At 38.0% G+C, this 13,604-nt stretch overlaps 1 protein-coding gene across 1 annotated transcript in view; it reads left to right on the top strand.

Moving 5' to 3' along the window:
- TTBK2 (tau tubulin kinase 2) overlaps positions 1-13,604 on the top strand; it is a 218,316-nt gene that overhangs the window by 102,431 nt on the left and 102,281 nt on the right. The window contains exons 5-6 of the mRNA XM_043983478.1: positions 3,052-3,192; positions 6,122-6,226. Of these exons, the coding sequence (XP_043839413.1) occupies positions 3,052-3,192; positions 6,122-6,226 (246 nt within the window). The remainder of the gene's footprint in view (positions 1-3,051; positions 3,193-6,121; positions 6,227-13,604) is intronic.

The following is a 13,604-nucleotide window of genomic DNA, read 5'->3' as shown; positions in this document are numbered from 1 at the left end:
TTGGTTTCTCATAAAGTCACTGGCTTCCATTTCTTCAATCCTAATTCTTAGGCAATTATTTTCATCAGAGAGCTTTTGTACCTCCTTTTCCATTTGACTTTTCAAGCTGTTGACTTTTTTCTCATGTCTTTCCTGCATCACCCTCATTTCTCTTTCCATTTTTTCCCCTACCTCTCTAACTTTATCTTCAAAGTCCTTTTTGAGCACCGCTATGGCCTGAGACCAATTCGTATTTTTCTTGGAAGCTTTAGATATAGGGGCCTTGATGTTGACATCTTCCTCTGAGGGTGCCCCTTGGTCTTCCTTGTTACTGAAGAAACTTTCTATGGTCCTCACCTTTCTCTGCTGGCTCATCTTGCCTTTCTTTTACTAGACTTTTAGCTCCTTAAAGTGGGGCACTGTTTCCAGGCTGCAGTATCCCAAGCTTCAGAAGTCCCAGGTGGTATGATTTAAGGAGAATCAGGTTCTTCCCTCGCCCAGCCTTTTTCCTGGTCCTAGATGACCCCAGACCAACTTGCTAATCAACTAGCTTTGTGTGTTGTGGTTGTTAGCTCCAATGAGCCTGGGCCCCTCCCCAACCTGGGCCACTGCTCCTCAAGCCTACCTCCTGGTTCTCAGTAGGGGTGTAAAATCCAAGTTCTGCCTTAGCACCAGCATAGACCCCTGTAGCCTCTCCCCTGCCCAGGGCTCAGCTCTCTCACCAGACTGTGAGCTTAGTTCCAGATGACACTGACGCTTTAGCTGATTCAGAGGCTCTGGGGGTCTCCTCCTCTGGTGAGGCTTTCCTGAGACTAGATCTGTGTCAGGGTGACTGTGGGGTTGGACTTGACTCCTGTATCAGCACATCAGCTCCCTCCTTCTGACCTTTCAAGCTCTTCTTGGTTAGAAGATGATTTCAACACATTCTTCTGTGAGTTTTGCTGCTCCGGGCATTTTCCTATGGCATTATTTGGATGTTTTTTGGAGTGATCGTGTTGTTATGGTGGGCAATAGGGTACGGGGTGGTGGGAGTTGGGGTTCTTAGGAATTCCTCTTTAAAGAATTATACCCTCTTGCACACAAAACTTAGTTAGAATAAGGTGATAGTGTATTTAGGAGCAAGGGAAGGGAAGGGTGGGGGGAGGAAAACCATGAAAGAAATCCTTGGACTTTTCATGGGGAGATTTGGCATAAAGCACATGGCTCAGAGGTACCAAATCTCCTCGAACAGGAGACTGGAAGGTACTTTTATAGAGGACTGATGGGGGTGGACCATCTGCCCGTGAAAAGTTCCTTTAGTGAGAGAGGACCATCCCCCACTGGTGGTAGCTGGGGGAATTGGGTGAGGAGTGGAGGACCATCCCCCACTGGTAGTGACTAGAGGAATTGGGTGAGGGGTGGCTACAGATCCCTCTTCAGAACACAAAGCAAAGGCCACAGCCACACCCAAATTTATCTCCCTAGGGTAAGGGAGACCAGAATGAAGGGTAGGAATCCCAAGCTAGCTCAGTCCGATTTGGTTCAGCTTATCTCTCTAGGCGTTATCTGTCCTCTGGTTTAGTTTCTCAAGGAGAAGATTCCTTGGTGTGCCCCAGAGAACTTCTGGGGTGCTCTGTACCCCATGACAGTGTCATGAGTTCGGGAGCTCAATGCCTTTCCTCTGTCATCTAAAAAATTGAACTTTGAAGGGAAGGATTGTAGGATCACATGTTTAGACCTGGAAGGGACCTTCGAGGTCATCTCGTTTAGCCACATCATTTTAAAAATGGGGAAAAAATGGTTGGCAAGGTATAGTCCTGGAGATTAGAAAACCCAGTTCTGTACATCCAGTGGGCAGCTAGGTGGTACAGTGAATAAGAGTGCTGGGCCTAGAATTAGGACGATTTACCTTCCAGAATTCAAATCTGGCCTCGGCACTGACTAGGTGTGTGACCCGTAGCATGTCATTTAAGCCTGTTTGCCTCAGTTTCCTTATCTGTAAAATGAGCTGGAGAAGGAAATAGCAAACCACTCCAGCATCTTTGCCAAGAAAACACCAAATGGGGTCATGAAGAATTGGACATAATTGAAAAATAACTGAATAAATAGATCCAATATGTTATTTAATATTTCTTAAATGCTTCTAGTTTTTCTGGTATAGAAAATGCAAAAAACCCTGAAGACTAATTTCTAGGATGCCATAGCTGGATTTTAAAAGTTAAACAGACGCATAAAGATGAAAGACTCATGATTCTTATATAATATCTGTTGCTTATGTATTTAATTTTGTTTTGAATGGTACTAAAATAATCCAAATAGAAATTTAATAGGTTGAATGAAACTAGGCACATATATCCAATCTATATGGTATTGCAGATGGGAATGATGGAGATGGTGGTTTGGGTCCCAGGCATAGAGGAGAAAGAATATTGGGAAAAGAAAATTTAGAGCATCAACTGCACTGTTAGAGAGATGTAACTTCACACAGGTCATCTGGAAGCCATTCCCTCATCACTGTGAAGGGGAAGATAGAGGTGCATGGCCCTGTTCCCCGCAGCAAGGTTTTGGTATAGTAGTTCGGATGCAGGGGAATTCTACCCCAGGCTGAGGGGCCATGAACCTTACCCCAGGTGAGCTATTTATCAATCTTTTTTTAAAAATCTGTATCCAATGCTCTCTTCCATTGGTGTAGCTAATGGAAAGATGAGTATTCATTCAAAGCATTTCATTAGCATCTTTGGAGAGAGATATTAGGGAGTATTAACAAGTATTAATGCTCTGAATTATTTTATATGCTCTTTGAATAGGCAGGAGTTTTTATACCTTGTTGGGACATCAGAGATAAAGGGAAAAGTGGTGGCTCAGAAAGATGAAATGCTCAAGAACTTTGGCTGTTTATAAATTGGCCTGAAACATCTGAGTCATTGTCTTAAGGAAATCTCTGCTCTTGAATGAGAGAGTCAGTGTTTGGGTGCAACTCTTGACACTTCTTTAAAAAGTGTTTTTTAAAATGGTAAGTGAATAATTTCCTAGTCTTATCTTGGCATCTGGAATTTTGGTGCCTCATTTGAATGTGTCTTTGGTTTTCTTCAGGGTCGGAATCTGGCCGATCTTCGCCGTAGCCAGTCCCGGGGAACGTTCACCATTAGCACGACCCTGCGGCTGGGCAAACAGATTCTGGAATCCATCGAGAGCATTCATTCTGTGGGCTTCTTACACCGAGACATTAAGCCGGTGAGAGTTTTTGTCAGCTAGAACCCTGGAGGAGTTTCTTGGTTTCTGATATTTGTGATGAAAGACAGTGAGTTTCTTGCGTGGCTAGCACTATGGGCAGCTCTCACTTACGAGGCTGTGTCAAACAGAGCAACGTGTTTATCACTGTGGAGGCCTAAGGAGTAGTCACAGAAGAGGAAAATGTATCCTTCCCTTTATTTTTTTTAAAGACACTAATAATTCTGAAATATTCCCTCAAAGGTTTATGCTGGAAAACACATTATTTCACAGTCTTTTGTGTTGAACCCATTTTTAGTTTAAAGAATGTAATAGTAAACTTGGATAGTAAGCACTCTTTATCCACTGTGGATGGTTCAGTAGTAGTGAATCAAGTCAAAGTCTCTGGAGTGCCTCAGAACAGGGTTAGAAATGCAATCAGAACAATTTTCTATGCCCCACGGGGTCTGGAGGCCCTCATGGTCTAGGAGGAATCCCTTTTTGGTTGGATTCTCTATGACAGTTTCTCCTTGATGGAGGCACAAATCTTGGTCAAGCAGAAATCTATCTTCCTGCTTTAGGCCTGGCTGGATTTTTATCAGCAGTGGATCATTGGACAAAATTATCTTTATTGATGCATCATTAGATTTGTGTTGATTTTTCTCTTCTACAGATTGTTCTTTCTGTTAGTGCAAGGACAAAATAAGATACATGGGATTGTAGCTTTTAAAATTCAGGTGTGCTTTTTATGTTTCTTGCGTCACATCTGAAAGAGTAAGTGTAGAAAAAAAGGATTAGCAGATCAGAAATAGGAACAATTTTCACTAACAAAGATGAATATTTGAGTACTTTAATCACTTTTGATTATTGCTAACAGTCCCTCTCAGTCATGTACTTAAATAGCTAATTACCTTACATTTCTTTTTACTATAATTGTATTTGGATTTTAAAAATATATATTTCCAGACAACTTTTAAATTGGCAGTGTATTCTGTGAATCATTACTACAACGACAAGTTGGACTAGTAAGAAAACTCCTGTTGTGAAAGACTTAATTTTTTTTTTCTATTCTACCTTTTTGATAGTGATAAAACTCCGAGCTTTCTGTTCTGTTTCTTTTGGAGGTTCTCATTCTCACTATTGGGAAATAGGCCTTGATTTTTCTCTCTTAGGATTTCATTGTTGATTACATGACCCAATTTAGCTAGATTGTATTTATTATAAATATCATATGTCGGTGCACTTGAAAATTAAAGTCATCTGTTACTTCTTAGTATATCCCAAACTGAACAGTTGACATGAAAACAAAGCCAGCTACGATTAATACATTGCATTTGGATTAACATCACATGGCAGCTCTTGCTTGCTCTTGTTACACTGCCAAAGTAGCAATGTGATTTGAGAAATTTGGTGATTTGAAGACTTACCAATGTCATTAAAGAATTTCCCAAGCATGATAACATTTTTTAAAAGAGTATTATTTCTTTGCCATGTGGCTGTTGTTTTTGCAGAGTCCCATTCTTATGCATGTCTTTTGAGCTCTGCAGGTCAAATACATATGTTTGAAGTTTAGGGTCATTGAACATTGATATTCTTTTAAAATTAAGGGATTTTATATACACACACACAATATATATATATATACACACACACAAGGTAACACACATATTCCCCCTAAAATCTGTTTTGCGATGTCTCTTTGGTCTTAGTATTGCATTCTGATTTTTTTCCCAAATTAGTAATTTTAGCTATAGGGATTTTAATGGGAGATTCTATTAAATATCTTATTAAATATTAAATATTAATTTTTGTATTGCATACTCTTCCCCCTCACCCCCACCTCCCAAACACATTTACTACACATGGCTTTTGGGCTTCATTAAAACAGTGTCTAGAATCAACTAGACTGCTGAAAGACCTGGGTTCCTAATTCCCAACTCTAACCATTATTTTGCAGTGAGTGACCTAGACTTTTTTTTTTAATTCTTTTTTTTTTTTTTTTGGTGAGGCAATTGGGGTTAAGTGACTTGCCTAGGGTCACACAGCTAGTAAGTGTGTAAAGTGTCTGAGGCCGGATTTGAACTCGGGTCCTCCTGAATCCAGGGCCGGTGCTCTATCCACTGCGCCACCTAGCTGCCCCGACCTTAGACTTTTAGCTTTAACATTGCTTAATTCATATCTGTAAAATTTGTAAGAGATAATGAATAAAAGTAACTCTGAAACTCTTTACAAAATAAAAAATGGTAGAAATGTGTAACTGATAAAGTATATTTTATTTAAATGCATTTACTAAATGATGTTTATTAAATATTAAATGCATAATATAGATAATCTCATTTTAATGTAATTTAACTAGGCATAAATAGAACCAACCAAGGTGAAATTGTTACTATTTAGCAAAATATCAATATTATATATAGAATAACCACAGGCCTAGGATTCAGAACACTTGAATCCACGGGTATGCTGGAACCACCTCTGACTGCCTTGTGAGAGCCATTTGTTAAATTTTCAGTGTGAGCAAATGTTTGTACCTCAGAAATTGGCAAACATTATAATACAGGGCTTAATTTATTGTTTTCTTGATTATCTAAAATCAAGAAAAGGGAGAAAATATTAATAATGCAGATTAAATTTAAAGAATGTCTTGCGTTAAACAAATACCAGCACACCCTGTCTGAATCCCAGTCCCAGGTTTGTTACTACTGCCTTGCTGTGTGACCTTAGGTAAAGTCAGTTAGTCTCTCTGAGGGTTCCAGTGTATAAATTGAAGGGATTGGGTGAATGGTCTCAAAGATGTCATCTATCTCTAATATGCTATGATGCCATAATTAGTTAATTGTATTTAAGAAGTTTATGGTTTTTATTGTTAAAATTGAAATATTTTTTAAAAGAACAGGAAGTATAATGGCTAAGCATAATATAAGTCTGTTTTTCTCATTCTTTTTTCTAGTCGAACTTTGCCATGGGCCGTTTTCCTAGTACTTGTAGAAAATGTTATATGCTGGATTTTGGCTTGGCTCGACAATTTACCAATTCCTGTGGTGATGTCCGACCAGTAAGATTTTACTTACACTATTTTTATATATCTAGGAGTTACTCTGTTGTTTATGCAGTTACACTTGGGGGAAGTACCCTTTTCATAATAGATTGAACTTCCCTCCAGGAAGTAGTGTATCAGGTTTTATGTCTGTATTATAGAATGAAATTCATTAATAATTTACTGTTGAAAGCAGTGGCCTGAAAAACCAACCCCATAAGTGACAGGGTAAGAGTGGCCCATTGATCAGGGACATATTTTTCTGGCGGAGGTGGAAGTCTTTGCTATGGCTAAAATTCTTCCCAGGTCTATTTTCTGCATGCATGCTGAAATTCATTTCTATATAGTAAACTCCATCTCTGCCAGTTTTGCTTTAGTCTAAATTGACACATTAGTTCTATGGATTGAACATTCCTTGGTGAGTATATAATAGTAACATAAATATGTGAATGTGCAGTTGAAAACAAATCCATATTAGGTGCCTGACAATTGTGGAGGAGTTTCTTGACTATCCTGGTAATGGACTGTATATAAATATATCCAGGAAAATCCAAAAAAGGCCTTAGGTTTCATAAGGAATTATCTAAGGTAACCAGAGAATTACACCAGATTCATCGACCCTATTGCCACAATTGAATGAATAGTGAAGGAATGGTAGCGGGGTAATTGCTCTCATGTTCTCTTTAAGGCCTTGCCATCCTGAATGATATGTTGTACATTATTATCTACCTGTTTGCCTAGTTGTCATCTCCAAATAATGCTGCATGGAGTTAGCAGAGCTAATCAAGGTAACCTATCAGTTAGTAATACTGATTGAGGATATAGAGATTTATCAAGCCAAACCTGTCTCCCTTGGTGGATAATGAAACTTCATAAGTTTGATTTACTATAACTCCCTGGCAGCAGTAATGATATATTTAAATGCTTGCTTTATCAACTTTTATTGGTATAAGTCATGGGTTTATTCTGGAGATAGAGATAAATAACATAGTCAAGGTCACTTTCAACCTGCCTAAGTACTGACCAAAAATAAAAATTCCAGGATTCTTTCAAAACAATATAAATGGAATGAGTACAATGCAAATACATTAGGGGAGGCTTTGTAATGCTAGCAGTCATGGTTATGCTAGCTCCAATAGTGTATATGAAAGTTAGCTGTCATAGTTGAATCTTGAATTAATATAGTAGATTGCCATGATGATATTGACTAACTGAGCCTCTTGTCCATTTTGAAACTCTTAACAGAGTGCCCCAAGAGTATTTACACTGAAAAATAGAGAGAATTCAAAACATCCCTTCAGTTGCACAGGCTGTTTTACTAGTAGGTACTAATCTGTGTAACTAGATCTTCAAATCAAAACTTGATGTAAAAAAGGGTGGTTATTTTGATATTTTTTCTAAGTGTTATAAGATGATTAAAAGTCCTTACAGTAGATCACAGAGCCTGATCATTCATACCTTTCCTAAGCTTAGACACATACACCTTTACATGACCTCCTTCCAAACTATGCTTATTGCTATACTTGCACATTGATAATTTGCCTAGATTCCTGGGAAGCTCTATATATGAAGCTTCTGAGGTAGAAGAAAATCTACATTTTTTTAAAATTTTAAAATTTTCAACTCTGAATTTCTCCAGTTCTGAGTGGAAGTTTTGGATCCCCTATGTTCCCACTTCTTTGGTTGAATTGACTTAATCTATGGCACTCTATTTCAAGAAATATTAACTCAGTTAGGGAGACCCAAGATCAAATGCTTACTAGCCCTGGACAAGTCATTTAACCTTTCTGGATCTCAGTTTTCTAATTTGTAAAGTAAGGAAGTTTGACTCAGTGGCCTCTAATGTCCCTTCCAGCTTTAAATCTATGTTTCTACGAAGCTTTGGAACTTGAATCATGTATATCTTGGTGATCTACTTGGGGGTCCTCTTTGCTATCCTATAGATTCTGTTTATCTGCACTTGGCTTCTTTTTCTGCAACTTGTAGGCAGTTTTCTTGTATGATTTCCTGAAGCACATTATTTATGAAATTTTGTTTCATTGGGCAACAAGGGAATAGGAAGAATCATATTCTTATCTCCTGGGAGACCAAGAATTCTCAGATTATTTTGCCAACTTCTTTCTTCAAAATCAGTTGCTTTGGTTTGTAGAGATGACATGTCTTCTACCAATTTAGCTACCTTTGATGTTGCTCAAATATTTCTTGTCGTTCACTACATTTTTTTGTTTGATCTCTGCCATTATTTTTCTTCAATATTCATAATTTTATTACATTCCACTTTCTCTTATAAGCACATTGATTTTCTTTGAAGCCTTCTGAAGGCTTTCTACTTTTGCTACTTATTTCTCTTCCTTTAATTATTTTATTGTGCTTCTCAACCACTTTGGGTATACTTGAAATCCTGTTAATCTTATTTCTAGCAAACTAAGTACTGCAGCAATCCCTTTTGCAAAATTAATTGGGTTTTTTAAATAAATTTTTGTTGGTGTCTTTAATTTATTATATCACCATAATTTCTCCCATTATTTCTCTCCCTCCCCCTTTTAGAGAGCCATTCTAGTAGCAAATTTTATTTTTAAGGAACTAAAAAAGAAAAATGAGGAAAAAAATTAGTATAACTGATCAGTCCATTGAAAAAACTCTGAAAATACATGAAGTCTGCAATACTTGAGGATATTCCACATCTTCAAGGGAGTAGGGTGGGAGTGACTTCTCATAGTTAATATTTTTTTTCATATCTCTTCTTTCAAACCATGCTTGTTCCTTATAATTTTGCAATATCCAGTAGTCATTATGTACATTATTTTCTTGGGCTCTGCTTACTTTATTCTGCATCAGTTCATATAAATCTTTCCATGCTCCTCAGTGTTTATCACATTTGTCTTATAGCAAAATAATATCCCATTACATGCAGGTACTATTCCCCAAATTGATAGGCTTCTATCTGGTTTCCAATTCTTTGCTATCACAAAAAGTGCTGTTGTAAATGTTTTGATGTATATGGGGGGTTTCTTCGTCTTAATGTCCTCCTTGGGGCATAATCCCAGTAATATTATCTCTGGGTCAAAGAGTAGGGATATTTTTGTCAGTTTATTTGCATAATTCCAAATTGCTTTCCAAAATGACAATACTGCCTTCTTCCTGATAGTACTGGAGTTATTTTCCCTTTGTTTTTAGCCTTTGACTTGATTAGGGTACATCACATATTTCCTCTATCATTTTCTTCCCATCATCTTTTCTATGTGCCCTCCCATTCTGTAATTTAGTTCTGCAAAAATCATTGATTCACCTCTATGCAAGGTGTTGTATGGTTTATTTCATTTTGATCCTGTTTCTCCATCATCAGTTATGTTTGACTTCCTCTTTCACTTAGTTTTTCTGTTTTGTTTTATCATTGTCCTTGGTTGCTATATTTGTTTACTCTTCTTGTGTTTCTTTTGTCTTGGGTATTTGAGAAGTAAATAATTTCTTTAAGTTTGGCTTTCTTTTTAGGAATGTTTAAAACACTTCTCTGTTATTGAATGTCCATCATTTTTCATTTTTGGTTGGGCTTATATTTGCAGGATAGGTCATCCATGAGTTCTTTTGCTTTTTGGACACATTATTCCATGGCTTCCTGAAGTTTCTCTTGAATATAGAATATTCTTGTGTTATTCAAATTTCTTTTCCTTTACTTTTTTTTGGGGGGGGGAGGCAATTGGGGTTAAGTGACTTGCCCAGGGTCACACAGCTAGTAAGTGTCAAGTGTCTGAGGGCTGATTTAAACTCAGGTCCTCCTGACTCCAGGGCCAGTGCTCTATCCACTGCGCCACCTAGCTGTCACATTTTTCCTTTACTTTTGAAGATCTTTCTCTTGGTTGCTTCCAGAATTTCTTGTAAGTGGAATTATTAAATTTAACCACTATGTGTCTTGAAGTGACTAGAATAGGTTTTTGTTTTATTTTTTCCTCAGAGGTGATTTATGGATTATTTTGATAAGCATGTTGTTTTTGTTGTTCAGAAGTTCTAGACAGTTTTCTTGTATTATTTCTTGCATTGTAACGTTCAGATTTTTTTTTTTGACTTGTCTTATTCATCTGGGAGACCTTTAATGCTTAAGTTGCTTCTATGCATTCTGTCTTTGAGATCAATATATTTTGTTTGTGTGGATCATGCTTTCTTTTAATGTTTTTGCTTTTTAAAAAAAATGTTATTGCTTTTTAACTTCTCTTTTACCAGATTCTACCAGATCCTTCATTTCCATGTATTTGAATTCCCAATCATTTGTGTTCTCTTTTGTTTCTTTGGTGAGATGTCCCACTGTACATTCAAATTTTTCTGTTCTGCCAATTATTTCTTCCATGTAGGCCATATATTCTGCATTCACAACTCTTTTTTCCCCCTCTTTTAAACCATTCAGGAACATCTTGCTGCAGTCTCTTGGAAATCCACAGGGTCTTCTACCTCATCAGGTGTTGATTCATTTTCCTTTATCTTGTTTTAGATGCCTAAACTCGTTTCTCAGATCTGGAGGCCATTTTCTCTCTATTATTAATATCTTCCTTATTGGTTTATCTGTTTATGTTCAAGGTTGAATTGAATTTTCTTCCTCCTGAGATGTTTGGTATTGTCACTTATATTTTTGCACTAGACTTGAAGTCAGGAAGACCAGAGTTCAGATACTTCTTTACATACTTACAAGCTGTGTGATTCTGGACAAGTCACTTAACCTGTTTGCCCCGGTTTACTCACCTATAGAATGGGGATAGAAATATCTCCCACGGCTGTTGTGAGGATCAGATAAGATAATTGCAAAGCACTTAGCACATAATAAGCACCATGTAAATATTAGCTCTTATTATTACCATTTTCCTCTTTTGCTCACTTTCTGACTCCACTTTGATGGCAATTTCCTTGGGAGCTGGATCTCAAAACTTCCTCCTATGCTATGGTTGAGTCATAATTCACCAGCCTAGCTCTCTGTCCCAAATGAGTTCTGGATATACAACATTGGCTCTAGTCAGGGATACTTTCCCTTAGGCTTAATGGTGTGCCACCTTCCCCACCCCCAACACACACACACACACACACACGCACACACGCACATACATGCACACACACGTGCAATTTGCTCTAGTTACCTGTTCCTCAGTTCTGGCTGAGCTCTCTTGTAGCTTAGAGCATTATTACTTATTGCAGTCATACTCCTCACCACCATATTACAGCCTGAGAAATTTTCTGCCTTTGGGTCTCTGAAGCACTGAGGGAGAGGATAAGTTTGGGGTTTTAAAGTTGAGTTCTGTTGCAAGTATGTGGTTCAGTCTGTGCAGTTCTGCTTCTGAGAGTGTGTGCACTAAAACCTGAGGACTGGGGCGGGGAATGTAGGGGCACGTGTAAAAGGCATAGGGATAGAAATATTACCTAATTTGGGTTCTATATGTTTCTTTTTCAGCTGTCAGTGAGGACAGCTTTAAATTACTTATTTCCTGATGTATAGAACCCTAATTTTGGCGAGGCATGACAGTTTTTATGGAGGCTCAGAGAAGGGGGGGAAGAGCTTAGATTGCTCAAGGAAAGAGACGTGGAAACCCAGGGGCCAGTTTTCTTCCCTAGCTAGATTTTACTTTTTAATTTTGGTTAGGGATCCACGTTCCCTCCTACCAAAAACACATAGAATGACACCATTTAAGGCTTCCAGCAAGAGGCCATGGGTAGAAGGAGTGAGGGCCAAAATTTGGAGAAGGGGAACCAGGGACAAACATGCAGAGTGCTGGGAGCTCTATGTTTAAGTTCTGTGATATTCATGTTTTTACCTTGGATAGGGTTTCTATCTTCTTATCTTTTTTTCAATTTTAGTTACTCCATGGAAATAGGGACTAAATCTGTGACTTCACTAGTAAAAGAGAATTCTCAGGTTTACCAAATTCTCCTTTTACCAAAGCAAGTTGGCCCCTTCTCTCCAACTTATAGAAAGCTGCTTAGAACCCTGAGAAATGACTTGTCCAGGGTTATACAGCCAGTGTGGACTTGTCTGAGATAACCTCAGGACTTCCTGGCTTTGAGGCCAGGAACCCCCTGTCCATTAACCCCATGCTACTTTCCCATTTCCTTTATATCTGACAATCAATCTTCCTTCCTTCCTTTCTTCCTTCCTTCCTTCCTTCCTTCCTTCCTTCCTTCCTTCCTTCCTTCCTTCCTTCCTTCCTTCCTTCCTTCCTTCCTTCCTTCCCTTTCCTTTCCTTTCCTTCCTCCCCCTCCCCCCCTTTCTTTGGCATTTGGGCTGGAGCTATTTGAAGAAAACAGCTGTTCCACCATTTTGCAAGTGTATGATGCTAGTTTTAAATTCTAGAGTTAAAATCATGACATTAGACTATCATAATAAAAAATCAACTAAGCAGTGATTGATAAGAGCCTTTGTAAGTAAGTATATGGTAAAGAAATTCATTTGACTTCACAAGAGCAACAATAACCCTAATAGACTCCCTGCTGTTTATTTTCACTTTAGTCTTTCCCTAAAGGAATAATTAGCATATATGATAGACAAGTTCATTGAGCAAGGACCTGAAATAAAAACCTTTCTGGCTATTTATGCTTATTACTGTTACTTATTATTTTTACTTCAACAATATAGTCTGTTGAATAAATGGATTTACCTTAGTAGTGTCAAAGACAATGATAGCTACATTTGAAGGTTTTAGGAACTACTTAGAACTGATACTCAGTTGCTAACTGTATGTCATAATTATATATATTTCTAAGTAAAATAATTATAATAACAACTTGCCTATATAGAACTTATTTATTCAGCAACTTGGAAAAGAGGAAGAAAATTATAAATACATTTGTTTTTCTTGTTGTTTTTGTTTTGGTTTTTTTGGTGAGGCAATTGGGGTTAAGTGACTTGCCCAGGGTCACACAGCTAGTAAGTGTTAAGTGTCTGAGGCCAGATTTGAACTCAGGTCCTCCTGACTCCAGGGCCGGTGCTCTATCACTGCGCCACCTAGCTACCCTCGACAAATACATTTGAATAGCCAAAGATAGTGTTAGAAAGTCAGGGTACCAAATTTTATGTGTTTATTGTTGCTGTTCAGTCATTTCAGTTGCGTCCAACTCTTTGTGACCCCATTTGGGGCTTTCTTGGCAAAATTTAGAGACATTTCTACTCCAGATGTTTACATGGACTATTTGTGCCTGATTTATATTAGAGCCTTCGAAGCTTGTATTGGCCTGATCAGCCATGGTTGGACACACTGTACCTTGACTCCCCAACATGGTGATGTCATTTTGGTCCTTTTCAAGCATGAAGGACAATAGGCATACTGGAATTGCTTGCCATTTCCTTTTCCAGTTCATTTTATAGATGAGGCAACTGAGGCAAACAGGGTTAAGTGACTTGTCCAGAATCACACAGCTAGTA

The sequence above is a fragment of the Dromiciops gliroides genome, chromosome 2 (assembly GCF_019393635.1).
Source record: "Dromiciops gliroides isolate mDroGli1 chromosome 2, mDroGli1.pri, whole genome shotgun sequence".
Taxonomy (NCBI): domain Eukaryota; kingdom Metazoa; phylum Chordata; class Mammalia; order Microbiotheria; family Microbiotheriidae; genus Dromiciops; species Dromiciops gliroides.
The sequence above is the reverse complement of the archived record's forward strand: the minus strand, read 5'-3'. Positions and strand labels throughout refer to the sequence as shown.